At 54.7% G+C, this 16,191-nt stretch overlaps 1 protein-coding gene across 1 annotated transcript in view; it reads left to right on the forward strand.

The window, feature by feature from the left end:
• The window catches only part of KY (kyphoscoliosis peptidase), a 52,022-nt gene extending 36,127 nt beyond the window's left edge, over window positions 1–15,895 (forward strand). Inside the window, exons 9-11 of the mRNA XM_018050935.1 lie at window positions 5,656–5,844; window positions 7,416–7,606; window positions 11,531–15,895. Of these exons, the coding sequence (XP_017906424.1) occupies window positions 5,656–5,844; window positions 7,416–7,606; window positions 11,531–12,426 (1,276 nt within the window). The 3' untranslated portion in view covers window positions 12,427–15,895. The remainder of the gene's footprint in view (window positions 1–5,655; window positions 5,845–7,415; window positions 7,607–11,530) is intronic.

Genomic DNA, 16,191 nt, shown 5'->3' on the forward strand with positions numbered 1-16,191 from the left:
AAAAAGGCTGGTGCAATGCAGATCCTCCTGAACTGGGCATCGGGACCCATGAGTCCTGGCACTGCCTTGCCCCCAAGCCCTCTGTGTGTCCCCAGGCAAGTCAGCTTCCCTCTCTGAACTGCTGACTCTTCACTCATCACAGAGGAGACCCTGAAGTCAACCTCCAAAGGCTCTAACAGGCCTGTGGAGTGAGAATTATTATCATGATTACAGTTACTGACCTCACTGTAAGCGGGGGAGTGGCATAAGGAAAGGAGAAGAGGACCATATACAGAAATATAAACACTGCCAACTTTATCACAAATCAGCTACATAAACTGTGAAACATAAGTCATGGTTATGCATGTCGTGCTGCAATGTAGAAACCACAAACTGGGCTCCCTGGCGGCTCAGTTGGTAAAGAAGCCGCCTGCAATGCGGGAGACCCAGATTCAGTCCCTGGGTTGGGATGATCCCCTGGAGAAGGAAAGGCTACCCACTCCAGTATTCTGGCCTGGAGAATTCCATGGACTCTACAATCCATGGGGTTGCAAAGAGTCGGACACGACTGAGCAACTTTTGCTTTCACTTTCGTTTTGGAATTATCTACATACTTGGTTTTTATTGAAATATAGTTGGTTTGCAATGTGGTGTTAGTTTCAGGTGTACAGCAAAATGATTCAGTTATACATATATATATATATTTATTTTGACATTCTCTTCCATTATAGATTTTTTTAAGATATCGAATATAATTCCCTGTGCTATATGGTAGGACCTTGTTGGTTATCTATTTTACATATAGTAGTGTGTATGTTTAATCCCAAAGTCCTACTTGATCTCCTACCCCGCCTCCCCTTTGGGAACCATAAATTTGTTTTCTGTGACCTTCTTGAGGACCGTTTTGGGAACTACAGTCCCTAAAAATTCTAATGCACGTGTTTTCCCGGTTAAACTGGACATTGGGCTTAAAGGTATTGAAACCATGTTTCCTAATTTTACTATTAGAAATTGCAGTGTTTTCCTCAAGACAGGAAAACAGCATGCTTCGCTACCTCTCCTACAGCTCCTTTCCACCCTCCTTCTTTCCCATGTGGCCCCGACATCCAGGGAGAAGTGGTCAGAGCTAAGGAAGCCCACTGTGGGCAGAGGCTGATGTGTGCGGGGTGCACCGTCCACCCCAGGCCACTCAGCCATCCTGCTGCTGGGGCCCGGATCATCGCTGGTTTTTGTTTTGTTTTTAATTGGAGGCTAATTACTTTACAATATTGTAGTGGTTTTTGCCGTACATTCACATGAATCAGCCATGGGTGTACATGTGTTCCCCATCCTGAACCCCCCCACCCCACCTTCCCATCCCATCCCTCAGGGTCATCCCAGTGCACCAGCCCTGAGCACCCTGCTGTTTAAAGTGACAGTCACAGTCTGGATCCATTGTCTCCTCAGTATTTCCCCTGGCGCTGAGGTTTTCCAAGCTGTCAAAAGTAAAAACCAAGACTCTGCAGCCTGAGGTTATTAGACACATCTCCTTGGCTGATATTTTGGGCTCTAGGATGGCTGGTCAGGGTTCTCTAAGAGATGGAAGTGTTTCTCATCCTCTGCTCGTTCTTTAGTGCTCTCTCAGATCTTTCCAGCAAATTCCTCCCCCTTTGGGTTTCCTGAAAGAGCTATGCTTAGTTGCTCAGTTGTGTCCAGCTCTTTGCGACCCCATGGACGTAGCCCGCCAGGTTCCTCTGTACATGGGGATTCTCCAGGCAAGAATACTGGAGTGGGTAGCCATGCCCTACTCCAAGGGATCTTGCCAACCCAGGGATCAAACCCAGGTCTCCCGCATTGCAGGCAGGTTCTTTACCGTCTGAGCCACCAGGGAAGCCCAAGAGCTATGCTTATCGCTAGCATTTTTGTCATGGTTCACATATGCATTCTCTTCCTATTATGAGAACATCCAGGGTAGCCAGTGAGCTTTATTTTTAGAGCATCATAATTTATTATGTTAGAGTATTTATTATATTTCTAAATGATATGATATAGGATATTATATCATACAGGGGATATGATCCCCTGTACAGTGCTTTGCAGAGTGTGTGCAGTCAGCAGTCTTTGGAGGCCTGAGGTGCTTGTGGGTCACCTGACCAGCAACTAGCAGCTAGAATGACTAGTTCCACATTTTGCATGAGAGTTATGGATTATTAACAATAATACTCTACATTATGACTGCTTTGTCCAACTCATCTTGCACACTGCTGCCTGGTAATAAAATATCCTCATATCATAGTCAAGCATGGCAGAAGCTTACTGCTGAGGGGATTTTTTCATCTTTATTCTGCCCCAGGCATTCCCCACAGCCCTCCCAGCTTCTCCTCAGCCTGTCAGTGGAGAATCAACCCCTAGAGATCATTTAACACCAACCTTTCGTTTTGCCCGTGATGAGCCTGGCAAGGTCACAATGGAGTGAACGGGTTCTCCAGGCCAGTCTCACCCCCTCCAGCCCCGAGCCCTCAGGAGGACATCCAGACACTCCCTTCTCCCTCTTGCAGCCCTTCCCAGGCACAGGGTGGGGTGTTCACGCTTATTCCCCGACTTGGTGCTCAAATCTGACCTCCAGTTTGGCCCTGGGTGGGAGGATACCTCTGCCCAGGACCACGGCTTCTCCCAGGAGGACACTTAGCTCAAGCCAGCCCTCTACCCGCACCAACACCAGCCCATCTTTATCATAGCACCCGGAGGCCACGTGGGAACTCAGTGCCTCTCCTGCCTCCCCTGATGTTGGGTGGCTCTGAGTGGAGGACAAGTGTGCTCCTGAGGACCATAGCTCCCTTCCCTTCCCTGCGAAGCGACCCCTTCCCGTCCTCCACGTGCCGGCCACTCATTTCTCCCTCCTCCAGTCCTAGAAATTCATGGGCACCAACATTCTGGCCAAGAAAGGAAAATAACTCACTAAAAGTGTCATTTTCAAGTAGCACTTATGATTTTTTCTTCCAATTCGAAAAGCAACACATAATCATCATTGAACATTTTAAAAATAGAAGTTTAAAGAAGAAAATTAAAATCATCCCAAATCCCATCACTAAGAGACCGGATGACTTTTGTGCTGTCTCTCTCACTCTGCCCTCCCCTCAGTTTCTGGTTCTCCATGCACACACACGCACGCATGCACACGCACGTGCCCGCACACACACACACACACACACACACACACACTCAGGGATTGTGCTGATGATGGGGTTTTGTAGAAGGTTGTCAATTAACAGTAAATGTGTCAGGAGCATCTCTTATCTCGCTAAATATTTTTCACCACATTCCTTCTTATCCACTCTCTGAGTATGTGGAACCCTCCCTCCACCCCGCCTATCCCAGTATCTTCATTGCACCCCTCTGGCCTTGCATGCACCCCTCCCTTCTCAGGGATTCCCTGGTGGCTCTGCAATGCTGGAGGCTGGAGTTCAATCCCTGAGTCTGGAAGATCCCCTGGAGAAAGAAATGGCAACCCACTCCAGTATCCTTGCCTAGAAAATCCCACGGACGGAGGAGGCTATGGTCCATAGCATCGCAAAGAGTCGGACATGGCTGGCTACAGTCCATAGGATCGCAAAGAGTCGGACGTGGCTGAGCAACTGCACTTTCACTGCACTTTCACTTTCTTTCGCTTTCTCCCCTCTCTAAGGGGAGGGTCTAAAAGACCTCTAAGTATTAGAGGCCTTTTTTTCTCTAAGACTGCAAACTCATTCAGATCACACCTCCTGAGAACAAACCCCCTGGGCCTCACGTCCCGTTGTAGCTATGAGGAGGGGGCTGTCCCGGTATGCCTGCTTCTTCCCCCTGCCCCCGCTCCGGGCTTCTGGACCTACGCCTGCTGGGCCTCCTGCCTCTGGGGGGCCCTTCTGCTCCTGGAGTCAGTGTTGGCTTGCGCCAGCAGAATCCTGACATGGGATCTACTGTCTGTTGCTCTCTGCTCGCACTCCCAAGTGCTTCCGAAATCCTTCCCACGGGCCCAGCTGGTCTGTTCTCATGGGATTTCTTTGACAGTCTGGGGAACCTGAACCTCCTTTTGTGAAGCGGCAGGCAGAAGGGACGGGGAGGTGGGGGGCATGGGGTGGCTGTGAAACTTCCCAGCCCATAAGGAGCCTCGGCAGGGCAGGCCTGCCACTGGGCAGAAGACGGGAGCTCAGGCCATGTGGGGACATGAGTGGCACCCTTGGCAGGGTGGAATCTGGTGATTTGCAAGCTCCACATCTTGCCCCACTCTCAACAAGTGATATGTAAATGCAAATAAGTCATAGTTAATCCAATATTCTGCTAACTGTTCGTTAAACATTCATTTTTATATGAATAATGTCCAATTTCTGTCCCCATGCCTATCCTATGGCCATTTCACCCCATTACCCTGAGGCTCCGTGACCTCTTGTTTAGAGCAACTGAGGCTGTAGACCTGCTCCTGGAGGGACCCCCACCAAGCACTTCCCGGATAGAGGCCCAGCCACACTAGGAGCGCAGCCCCAATTCATGCGAGGGGAGGGCGGAGTCGGCAGACAGCTCGTGCTGAGCCCCATCTGATGGGCTGGTGCAAGCATCCTGGGTATCACCCATTTGGGTGTTGATTACACCAAGGTTCCACAGTGAAAGGAAAGGGGTCTTGAAAAAGGAGTCCCTTGTTCTAACTCATACAAAGGCCCCAGAAAGGCTAGCACAGAGGGTCCCCTGGGTCAGAAGAGCAGCCCACCCCTCGACTGCCATGACGGGGGCAGGGCTGCTGACGGGCAGGGCCAGCTGCCCATGGCAGGACTCTCAGGGAGCTTGCTATAGCCGTGGGGCAATGCCCCAGCTCGGGTCTGAGCCTCAGGGTCTCAGCTACACGCACCCAGTGCATGTATAATTTGCCCATGTTGTCTCCAGAGGTGACCAGCGCCCACCCGCCACTGTCCAGGCCAGCTTGTTGCGAGCACTGGGGGAATGCATTGTCAAAGGGGTCTTGATAAAAGCTTGGCTGACTGGTCATCATTTCCACTCCTGGAATGACAGCCATCAGGAACTCTGAAATCATGGCCAGGCCATTTAGTCAGAAAATAGCCTTAATGCACCATGGTGGTCCTGGCAGTGAGCCAGTCCTCTCCAGGTCTGGGCAGGGACCCCACTTAGCCTGCCCCAGGGGTCCTCCCACAGCTGTCTGTGGGCTGGACGTGGAGGGGAGGTGGGCTCAGCTTCCTCCTGCACCCTCATATCCAGCACCCCTCCCTGACACCTAGGTGTCACCTAGGCCCAGCTCCCCAGCCCTGTGTCTAGAGTCACTCTGGTTTTTCCAGCACATTGTCCTGCCCCTGGTTTCCATGTTCACCGGGCAGAACTCTCTGTTGCACCAGCGTCCTGCAGCTGCCAGCAGAGCCCCCAGGTCGACTCAGGGGACAGCCCCAAGGGCTGTGTGCAGGCTGGAGGAGCCTGCAGCCAGTCTGTCTGTGCCGGAGGTGGCAGGGACCAGCCAGCCCATGTCGCCTCCTGCCCCCACCTCTGCAGATAAAAGCCCTCAGGCTGTATGTGTGTGACTGTGTGAAAGGCAGGGAATAGGAGAGGTATGGAGGGGCTGACAGCAGACAGGCCTGAGGCAGGGCCACAGACAGACACACACGCGGGGCAGAGGGACCCCCGGCAGGAGCCGCCTCTCAGAGCCGTGTCCCGCCCCAGGATCGCTGGAGTGCAGTGCGTGACCGTGCCTGGCTACTCCAAGGGCTTTGGCTACCAGCTGGGGCAGAGCTTCTCGGGGGAGTTTGACCACGCCTGGAATGCCGTGTTCCTGGATGGGAGATGGCACCTGGTGGACAGCACCTGGGGCAGTGGCCTGGTGGACTCCTCCACGTCCAAATTCACCTTCCTGTGAGTACTTCAGCTCTACGGGGGTCTGGTCAGTGGAGACGGGAGGCAGGAGCCTGAAGGAGGCGGCAGTGGAGAAGGCCGGTGGAAGGGGAAGGAGAGCTGGGGGCCTCTGTGTGCTGCGGGCCCTCACCCCCTTCCTCTGGCTTCAGGGGTGAGCTAGCTCCAGGCTGGTGACAAGAGCCCAGACCTTTCTGTCACCTCACCCTTCACTGTCTCAGTCCCCCCTCTGGCTCCCCAGCACTCCTCTTCCACACAAGGGCTAAAAGCGCAGTGTCTGCCCACAGGCCAAGTGCCAAGAAAGGCAGGGCTGAGAAGCTCCTTTAAGTGTCTGGAGGTTCCCATCAGGCTTTTAAAAAGGCCTAGTCGCTCAGTCGCATCCGACTTTTTGCCACCCCACGGACTGTAGCCCGCCAGGCTCCTCTGTCCGCAGAATTCTCCAGGCAAGAATACCGGAGTAGGTTGCCATTTCCTTCTCCAGGGGATCTTCCCGACCCAGGGATCAAACCAGGGTCTCCTCCATTGCAGGCAGATTCTTTACCTTCTGAGCCACCAGAGACTCATAGTCGGGCCTTTGGCCATTGACTATGTTATTATTTGAGATGCTAGAATTCTCTCCTGCTGCTTCTCCCCAGATACCAGGGCTTCTCCTCCTCCTCTCTGGTGTAAATGCAGCCATATCCCACCTCTGAGGGAGGGGGTCTGGCTTGTGGGAAGGGGTGTCAGGGTGCTCAGTATTCCTGTGGGTACTGCGGGGCAGGGTGGCTGGGAGGCAGGTCTGGAGCACATCTGTCCTCCAAGGCGCTGGCCTTAGCCTAGGCCATGACATTCGCGCAAAGCTTGATGTCCATCAGCAGCTCAAATGCCTTTTCGTCCAGAAAAATGAGAGTGCCGCCCCGCTTGTGCAGCTTAAATCCTGACAGCTCTGCGTGCAGGGCAGATGCGGTGGGTACACAGCCCGTACTGGGAGGAGGTGTCAGTCACACCCGCCTTTGCTCCATCAGCTGTGAGTGCTGCCCGCCTTGGGCTGAGTGAAGGCTCTCCCATCTCGGAGGGGTCCCCCCTTCTTCTCCTGATTCCCATCACTGACCTCTAGAGAGCTGCGTCTAGCCAGCCCCGGGGACCACATCAGGGCCTCCCCGCTGCACAGCTGCCCACAGCAGGTCACAGAGTGCATGGAGCTGGCTCCTCAGTCTCCCTGCCTGCCCTCCGTCCACGCCACTGGCACCTGGTCCCTGGGTCCTGGCTTTGGCTCCCTTCAGATCCCTTTGTTTTTGAGAGCAGGGGGAACCCATTCTCTGCCTGGACACACACTGCCAGGGCGGTGGCCTTCTCTTAAAAGGGGCCCTCAGATCCTGCTTTGTCTTCTATTTCTGGAAGCAGTTACTGAGGGGGCATCTGCCAAGCCCATGTCAGGGTTGGAGATTGCCTCTTCCCTTTGGGTTGTGGGTAGGACCCCGCCATGTGTTACCTTCAAGAAGGCCCCAAAGACCCTCTGTGAGCCCCGCCTGCCCCTCTGCACGGCTAGGGCCTGTGCCTCCAGCATGGCTTCTGACCAGCCGTCCCCTCTCCAGCTACAACGAATTCTACTTCCTCACCCACCCTGCACTGTTCATCGAGGACCATTTCCCAGACAACAAGAACTGGCAACTGCTCAAACCCCCTCAATCCCTGAGGCAGTTTGAGAACAACATGTATCACAAGAGTGAGTTCTACAACAAGGGGATGCTGAGCGCCCAGCCGCAGACTTCCATCATCAAAACAGGTAACCGGCGCTGGTGGGTTCATGGGCTGCCCTGCCAGTGCCCAGCTCAGTGGGAGCGGTATGTGGGGGCTGTGCAGGGGCGACTGAGGCCGCCTAGGCCATTGGGCCATCAGGGCAAGACGCAGCCGCAGGTCACATTTGCAAGGACAGAAGCCCCTCCCACCAGCATAAACCAAGACAGGGCGTGCAGCTCTGGAGATCTGAGCTTTGGGCCAGGCATGCTGGGGAGACAAGGGCGTGCAGCTCTGGAGATCTGAGCTTTGGGCCAGGCATGCTGGGGAGCCAGGGCTAGTGGAGACCCTCTCTCAGCTCACACAGCAGGGAAAGGACTGCTTCAGCCTGGCTTCCGCCGCCTGCCAGCTCAGGTGCGCGACAGAAGCTCCTCAACTCCTGGTGTGTGCATGCCAAGTTGTTTCAGTCATTTCTGACTCTGAGACCCCGTGGACTGTAGCCCTCCAGGCTTCTCTGTCCATGGGGCTCTCCAGGCAAGAATATTGGTGTGGTTACTGTGCCCTCCTCCAGGGGATCTTCCTGACCCAGGGATGGAACCCGTGTCTCCTCCATTGCAGGCGGGTTCTTTACTACTAATGCCATTTAGGAGGCCCCAAACTCCTCCCAACAGGCTCCAAAGGCCTCCCAACAGACCCAGGTGAGCTCGGGCCTTCTCTCCTGGAGCACACAGGCAGCCCTTGGTGGGAGTGTGGGGGTGCACTAACCCCGCTTGGCTGAGCCCTAACTGTGGTGCTGCCCCGCCTTGGGACCTGGCTCCCAAAGCCTCCCAGTCCACATCCAGCTGCCTGTGGCCCCTGTGGAGAGATGGGGAGCGAATGCCAGTCCAGGCCAGCCTTGGGGACAGCTAGGGGTCCTGTACACCCAGCCCAGGGGAAGTTGCCTGGAAAAGGCTGGCTCTGCCTGCAGGCAGGAAGGAGGCAGATGAACAGTCATCCAGGTGGTGAGGGGAGCCCGCAGAGGCCGAGCTGCGTCCCTGGAGCCCAGCCTTCATCTGGGGCACCTGAGCTCAGATGTGGGAGGCCTGCTGGGTCCTTTCTGAAACATGTCCGTCCCTGTCTCCCGTGAATGCCTGCTCTCCTCCAGTTCCCAACACTGCTGCTCAGCAGCCACCTTCCTTATAAAACCCCCGGAACTCTCTCCTGGGAGACCCCCACTGCTCCCCCACTAGCTCCTTAGGCCACTGGCATGCAGAACCCGGCCCAGCTTGGCCAACGCATGCCCACACTCAGGTGACGGGGCACCCATGTTAGTCCCAGCCAATTCTTCCCTTCAACCTCACGACGGTCTCCATAACCAGGCTGCCGAGCTCTGGGATAATTTTTAAAACGATGAATGCCTCCTGCTGCTAAAATAACAGCATGAGGCTGCTGTCTCAGAGAGCGCGCCCGTGCCCCCGGCACGCTTGTCAGACAGGGGCTGCTCCAGCCAGCAGGGGCCACAGGGAAGAGTGCGCCAGGCCACACAGATGCCAAAACAGTGCCACCAAGGAGCTCGCCTCTTTAAGAGACAGAGAAATGTAAACACTGGGTTTCTGAATATACAGTAAACCTAAAATTTGATTGCATATTCATGAAGCATATTTAAAGAATAGTTCTTTGCCGGAGCTAGTTTTGTTAAGAGTGGAGATGAAAAGAAAGCAGAGAGGGAAACACGTAGGCTAAAAGCAAGGAGGGGATAGTGAGAGGGTGACGGAGGGGTGAGGGGAGGAGGAGGTCACAGGCTCTAACAGAGTCCCAGCGGTCTCCGATCCTTTATTTCCAGCCTTCCCAGCCATTCAACTCACCTTCACCAGGAACCCCCTGAGGTGGGCACCCCAGCCAGGCCCAGGACATGGCAAGAAAGGAGATAGGTGGGCCCTTCCCTGTGGTGCCCACACCCAGCAGGGAGGATCTGCATTACCCATCACTGATACATTACTATGCTGCTAAGTTCCCTAGAGGAGAGGGAGGGCCGGGGAGGAGCTTCCAGGTCATTCAGCCGCCTGCCCTACCTCAGGGCATCAGAAAAGCCTTCTCTGTGGTCAGAACACTGCCTTGAGGTCTTAGCCAGGTTTGGGGGACACTGAGCATATGTGAGGGCCCTGGAATATGAAGGGGTGTCCCCGTGGAGGAGGTACAGGAATACCATGTGGGCCTGAGGATGGGCCTGATTCGGGCAAGGCAGGAGGGGACAGACCTCTCCACTGGCCTCCAATTTGATGGTGACACACGGAAGGGAGCCCCAGGGTGACTGGGTAGATATTTTCAGGAGCCCTCGAGCTGCCACATGGAGATGCCAGGAGCCCTCCATCCATCAAAGCTGAATTGCACGGGGACCTCACCACTAGCTGGGGCATGACATGGAGCAGGACAGGGTCCATGAGTGTTGAGGCAGCTTCTGCCCCTGAAGAGGGATTCAACTGGGAGAAGTTGACAGTGATCTGCTGTTCTTGGTCGCTTTCCTCTGGAGGTCACTGTGTCTCATGGTGGCTGACAGCCATGGAGAAGGAGCATACACAAAGAAAACAGCACAAAAGCACAAAGAATACCACCGTTCGCGTAACAGAAAGGAAAGGAGTCAGAGGCAGTGGGGAGGCTGGGCTGGGGAGGGGGGCAGATGCAAGACGAGCAGCAAGGTGGATGTATGATCCGCGGCCCAGATCCTCCAAGGAAGTCACTGAAGACCTGGAGGATGGGGCCGAAGCCAGATTTCAGAGAGCTGAGTGAGTGGGAGGGAGCTGCAGGAGGGAGGGGCGTGGGAGGAGAGGCAGGTGAGGCGCTGGCAGCGCCTGAGAAGGCAGGGAACGTCTTCTGGTTGGAGGAGCCACAAAGAAGGTGGTGGGGAGGTGGGGGAGGCCAGTGGAGCCCCCTTCCCCGTGTGGGGATTCTCACTCCCAAGGTAGGAGGTAGCATTGAATGCAGCAACTGAGCAGCCTGGAGCTGGGCCTCGTGGCTGATTAGATGGGAAGTCTCACAGATACTTATCCTACAGCATCCTTGAGCGTGGCTTTCTGCCTCCAGAGCAGGAATTCTGGACACCGATGGGGGAGAGGCTACTAGAGAGTGTGAATGAGACTAGTCGGAGGTGGCTGGGAGGAGGGGCAGGTGATCAGCTTCTGAGGGAGGGGAAGGCAAGGCTCTCAGAGAAGCCCTGCCCCTTCCTGTGGTCCTGCATAGCAGCAGGGACCAGGGAGGGGAGTGCCCGTGGGCTGTAAAGACAGAGAACTAACCCCCACCATACCCCACAGCAATGACCAGGACAGAGGAAGACAGCACCGGAGGGCAAGGGGCGAGGCGCGTGTGGGATACACGATCCTCTTGTGCACTCGACTCCATTCAGGAAGCACGGCCTGGAGTGGAGGGTGGAGGTGGGGGTGCGGGGAGGACCCGCAAGGAAGCGGTTCTGTCCCTGGAGCCCAGTCTCCAGGAGGGAAGCATCCAACGAGTTGTTAAGGTGATTGTTGACATGCCAGCTGTGAAGGGAGCAGCGTGAAGCAGGCCTTGAGACTGGAGGCAGAGTCAGAGATGGCTCTCCAACCAGGGTCTTGGCCCTCCGTGCCCCTCAGCCCTCTCCCCTGCCCTGGAATCAGGTTAAGCCCCCTGGCAACATTCACCTGATGTGAATCAAATGAGCAAGGCAACACATATGACTGGGGGCAGATTTTTCTTGAGACCCCCACCCCCAGCTTGCAGTTCTCGAAGAGAACCGCCCAGAGGGGTGAGAACCCCTCCAGAGGCGTGCTGCCACCGGCTTATATGATGTTCAGTGAGGTCATGCTGGTGGCTTAAAATTATTGGGTGAAGGTATTCCCACCAGGGAAATGGGCAGACGCTGTAAGTCAGGGTTCCCCACCCAGAGATCCTATTGTTACACGGTTACCAGCATGTCAGCACAGGTCAGGCTCCTCTCACCTGATCCTGGCTCTCCCCACAGTGAATGGAAAGGCCACGGTCACCATCGAGAGCTGTGCTCCAACGCTGTTCATGTTCATGCTCAATGGCAAGCAGGAGCACGGGCTGCTGAGCCTCCGGAAGAACGGGATGAAGCTGGATGTGTACCCCCCGACCGCGGGCACCCACAAGCTGCAGATCTTTGCCAAGGGCAACTCGGAGATCTACAGCTCCGTGCTGGAGTACACGCTCAAGTGCCACTGTGCAGACGTGGACGTCCGGCTGCCGGCTGAGCTGCACCAGCCCGTGGGCCCCAGCTGGTTCTCGGAGCAGATGGGTATCACCAAGCCGTCCCACCCCGAGCCCGTCATTTACACCAGCGATGGGCGCTGCTCCGTCAGCTTCGGTGTGGAGGAGGGCATCAGCGTCCTGGCTTCGCTGCACGGAGACGATGGCCCCGTCACCGAGGAGACCCAGCGACGCTACATCTTCCAGCTGCACCGGGAGAAGCGGACGGAGCTGAAGGTGCAGCTGCCCCACGCCGGCAAGTTTGCACTCAAGATCTTCGTCAAGAAGAGGCAGGAACCAGGCAACTACCTCTTTGTCTTCAATTACCTCATCTGCTGTACCAACACCAAGGTGAACTGGCCCGTGTTCCCCGAGAGCTTTGGCAACTGGGGGGTGGACAATGAGCTGCTGGAGCCACTGTCGGGCGTGCTGCCTGCCAACCGCAATGTCCCGTTCAAACTGAAGCTGCACGGCGTCGCCAAAGCCCTGGTGAAGGGGCAGGACACGTGGCCGCTGACCCTGAGCCCCGAGGGCTACTGGGAGGGCAGCTGCAGCACCGCAGGCTGCCAGGAGGTGTACGTCATGGTGCTGGAGAATGCCAACCACAGCTTCTACTCCTACATCCTCAAGTACCAGGTCAACGCCCAGTGAGGGTCACCTGCCACCCCCACCCCTGCCGGGCCACGCACAGAGCCCGGACACCACTGAGTCTGCATGGAATCCCTTCTGGACCTCTGCCTCGTGTTCCTGCTCTGCCAGAGGCTGCGATGTCAGTGGCCAAGGGGACAGAGGCAAAGGCCCTTTAGACGACAAAGGTGCTATGTAAATCCAAGGTATTGTAACTGTATTCACTGCCCAGACACCCACCTTCTCATGCTAACGCTGTCCTTGTTCTCAGGCTGGTGTGGGGAAGCAGGACTGCTGCCCGGGGCCAAACACATTTCCCGTGATGGGGAGAGAGAAGCGGGCATGATCCATGAGGCTGAGTCATCCTGAATTCTCAAGCCCCTTCCCAGGAGCTGTACAGAGCTTCTCACCAACTCTCGGACCCCAGGGGAGGTCAGACTGTCATCTTCTTTCCAGACCTGACCATCTCCTGCATTCCCGATGCTGCTTCTTATTCTTCCAGGTCCTGAGAAGGAAGGTGTAGAGAGGAAGCTAACTGCCCCCCAACTAGCCCAGGGCCTGAGGGCCTCCGCAATCCCTGTATGTGTCTGAAATGTGGCACCAGAAAGGTCATGGGAGACTTCAGGGCCGAGAGCAGCCAGTGCCTGCTCTTTTTCTGGGTGGGGGCCAGAGAGGCAGGGACGTATGGCAGTCCAGCCACCCTAGTCTCAGGATGTAAGACTCCTGACTCTGCTCTCAGAGACATTAATTCCATCTACTTGGTCTATTAGCAGTTCACTCAGCTCCTGCAAGCCCTCTCAGAGCCTGTGCCTCAGGCCCCAACCTGAAACCCCCACTGGGAACCCCATGAGGCTTCTGGGCCCTTAGAGACCCCTGGCAATAACCCTCAATAAAGACTTCAGGTAAAGCAGTAAGGACACTGCAGTGCTGGGGGCCCCCACAATAGCAGGGTCCCACCAGCCCCAAGATCTCTACCACCAAGGTCACACCTGGGGGACCTCGACCTGCCCTGGGAGCAGTCTATCCCATGTCCCTTCCTTCCTCTCAAGAGAGACCCCCAGGGTCGACCTTCTGTAGGGACCGTCCAGAGCTCCTTGTTTGCTCAGGCCTGAGAAGTCTCGCCTGCCCAGCCGGCCCTTAGCAGCACCTCAGGCCAGTGTTGCCATGGCAACAGCAGAAAGACTGGCTCCAGTGAGGGCAGCAGGAGGGAAGGATGGAGAGGCCCTGCGAGGCCCTGCATGGCCGCTGCAGCACCATCCCAGCACATGGAGAGGTTGGAGGTGGTCACCTGCCCTCCTGACTCCTTCGGCTCTGCAGCCCTGCCTGCCAGGGCCTGGGCCTGGAAGGGCCAGCTCTGCCCAGTACTCCCCTCCCTGCACTGCCACTCCGGATGCCCTGGGCTGGCTACAGCCAAAGCTGCTGGGGATCCTCACGGCATCCTTGCCTTCATCCTCACATTTGTGTATTCAACAAATGTTCGTGGAGCACTTAACCAGGTACTGTATCAGGTGATCCTTCGTTCTGGGGCTGCAGCCCTGCCCCAGCCATCCCAGAGCAAGGGTGGCAGCTGCTGCCCTTGCCCAAGCCAGTTTCAAATTCCAGGCTCCCAACACTCCAGTCCATCTTCTCCCTAAGGTCCCACCCCACAAAGATCCCCACCACCCCCAGCATGAACCCGGTCCAGAGGAATGTCTCAGGGGGCCCATCCTCCACCAGGCCGAGAGTCCTGGAACACGAGGGCAGTACACCACGGTGGGCTGAGCTGCCCTGGCCTGTGTCCAGCGTCCTCTGGCAGGCTCTGCCACCCAGGCATTCAGCACTGTGTCACTCACGCCTGGAAAATGCACAAAGGCTGCAGAGGCGGAACTGCTGTGCACCACAACAGGGAAACAAGAGGAGTTTTTACACCCTGGAAACAGCCTTTTCTCACCCCTTTGATTTTATGGGCTGAAAGAAATGCGCTGTGTTTCATCAAAATAATAAGTGCCTTCTGTGACTCATGTCACTCACTGGACCCAGAGCTGGCTGCTAGTCCTGCTGGGAACAACTTGCATCCTCTACAAAACAATATAATTAGTCTATACATTCTGGAGCACACAAAGGATGCCACCCAGCAAAATAGGAGCTGTCCCAAGCAGGAGACGGTGGCCCAGCCTCTCCAAGAGCCTGGGAGCAGCAGCAACCCCTCCCTGCTCATTTAACCAGCCGCCCCCCGCTCCTTGTAAAGACAGCTGTAGGCACAGACAACACCTGCATTTCTTTCCACTGAAGTAAAAATACATGAAATGAAATCCAATCTTCATGAATTTTTACACGCATGCTGCTCAGGGTAGAATTCGGGGTTGTATTTTGAAGTCTTTTATTCAAATCCCCATCTTTGTTTCCCGATCGAGGCGTTCTAGCGGCCAGTGGAATGGCACGGGCGTCCCCTGCTGTCCGATATGCAGAGCTGCAGGTGCTGCAAACTCCCGTGAGGCTGGGGGTTTTATGCAGCATTTGAAAAAATACGGCCGGGATGTTTATATTAAATTCACTGAGTGCCTTCTCGTGGCTTCTCAGAGTTTTCTCACGTATACGTGGAGCACGTCCTTCCCACACAAGCTGTGAGGCGAGGCAAGGAACTTCCTGGCATGGTGCGAAGACGAGAACGTGATAATGGTTTGGGAATATTTTACCCGGAAATCGGGTAGAAGTGGATGGGACAGTTTGACCACATTCATTAGTAAGTCAGTGAAAAACTGGAACTGACCGAACTCAGAAAGCTTTTGCTGCAAGGCCTAGGATGGCAGCCCTGAAGCTACAGAAGGGCATAGAGGGTCGGGTAGGGTGGGAGATTGGGACGAGGCAAACGGGCGAAAACCACAACTGCAATTAACTTCTGTTCAACCTGTTTTGGAAGCGCCACCAGCGCAGCTGGACTCTGCCTCCAATCTGATTGTGATCATTGTGTGTTCCCCATATGTTACATTGTCCCACCAGGACAAACCCCTGACAGCCTGCTGAGATTAAGAGGAAATAAATAGATTAACTGAAGCATGAAGGATTGGGGCTAGACATAAGGAAGTATTTCCTGTTGTTAAGCAGGAGGGACAAGCTGCCAAGAAAGTTTGTGAAATCCTCTTCTCAAAGGACTGGAAAAGTAGAAAAAATTTCTCAGTGGTCTTGGGTCTTTGCTGCCATGCTAACCAGTTCTTTCCAAACCAGTTTAATTCTTGAAATTCACTGGATTACCCACAGCAAACGGGGGACCGAATAGCGTGGTATTTGCTGTTGGCAAAGCTTTCAGAGGTGAGAGGTGGTGAGCATCTGCGTCCCCCGTCAGTTTATCTGAGGTCGATCATTTCTTTTCATTTGGAAGCATAGTTGGAGCTTTGAAGAGGTGATTACTTTTCATAACGTGTGCATTGAGTTGTGTGGGCCCACTGGCTGTTAGGTATGCTTTCCCCTCATTGTTGCTGGTGTTGTTTTTCAATAAAATTTATATTCATTTTTACCCAACAATGTAATTATCGATCCGTTCTTATCACTGTTCTCACAAGCAGGAGGAAAAAAAAACACTTTCATGTTCAAAGGGAACGTTAGGAAAAAAATCAATGTCCCAGCTATTTGGATGTGATGGTGAGATGCAAATAGAATGTCAGGCAAATAGCTATTTCACATTAAAGGAAACATAATTAGGTTAGCTCCAGCCCTTCTCCAGCTCACATGCCTTTGAAGAACATGAAGGCAGTGAATCTTGTTTAACTTGAAATTTTTTAAGTTGATCCTAATTTCTGTTTTTAATGGGAG

This window comes from Capra hircus, chromosome 1 (assembly GCF_001704415.2).
Source record: "Capra hircus breed San Clemente chromosome 1, ASM170441v1, whole genome shotgun sequence".
In the NCBI taxonomy this organism is placed as follows: domain Eukaryota; kingdom Metazoa; phylum Chordata; class Mammalia; order Artiodactyla; family Bovidae; genus Capra; species Capra hircus.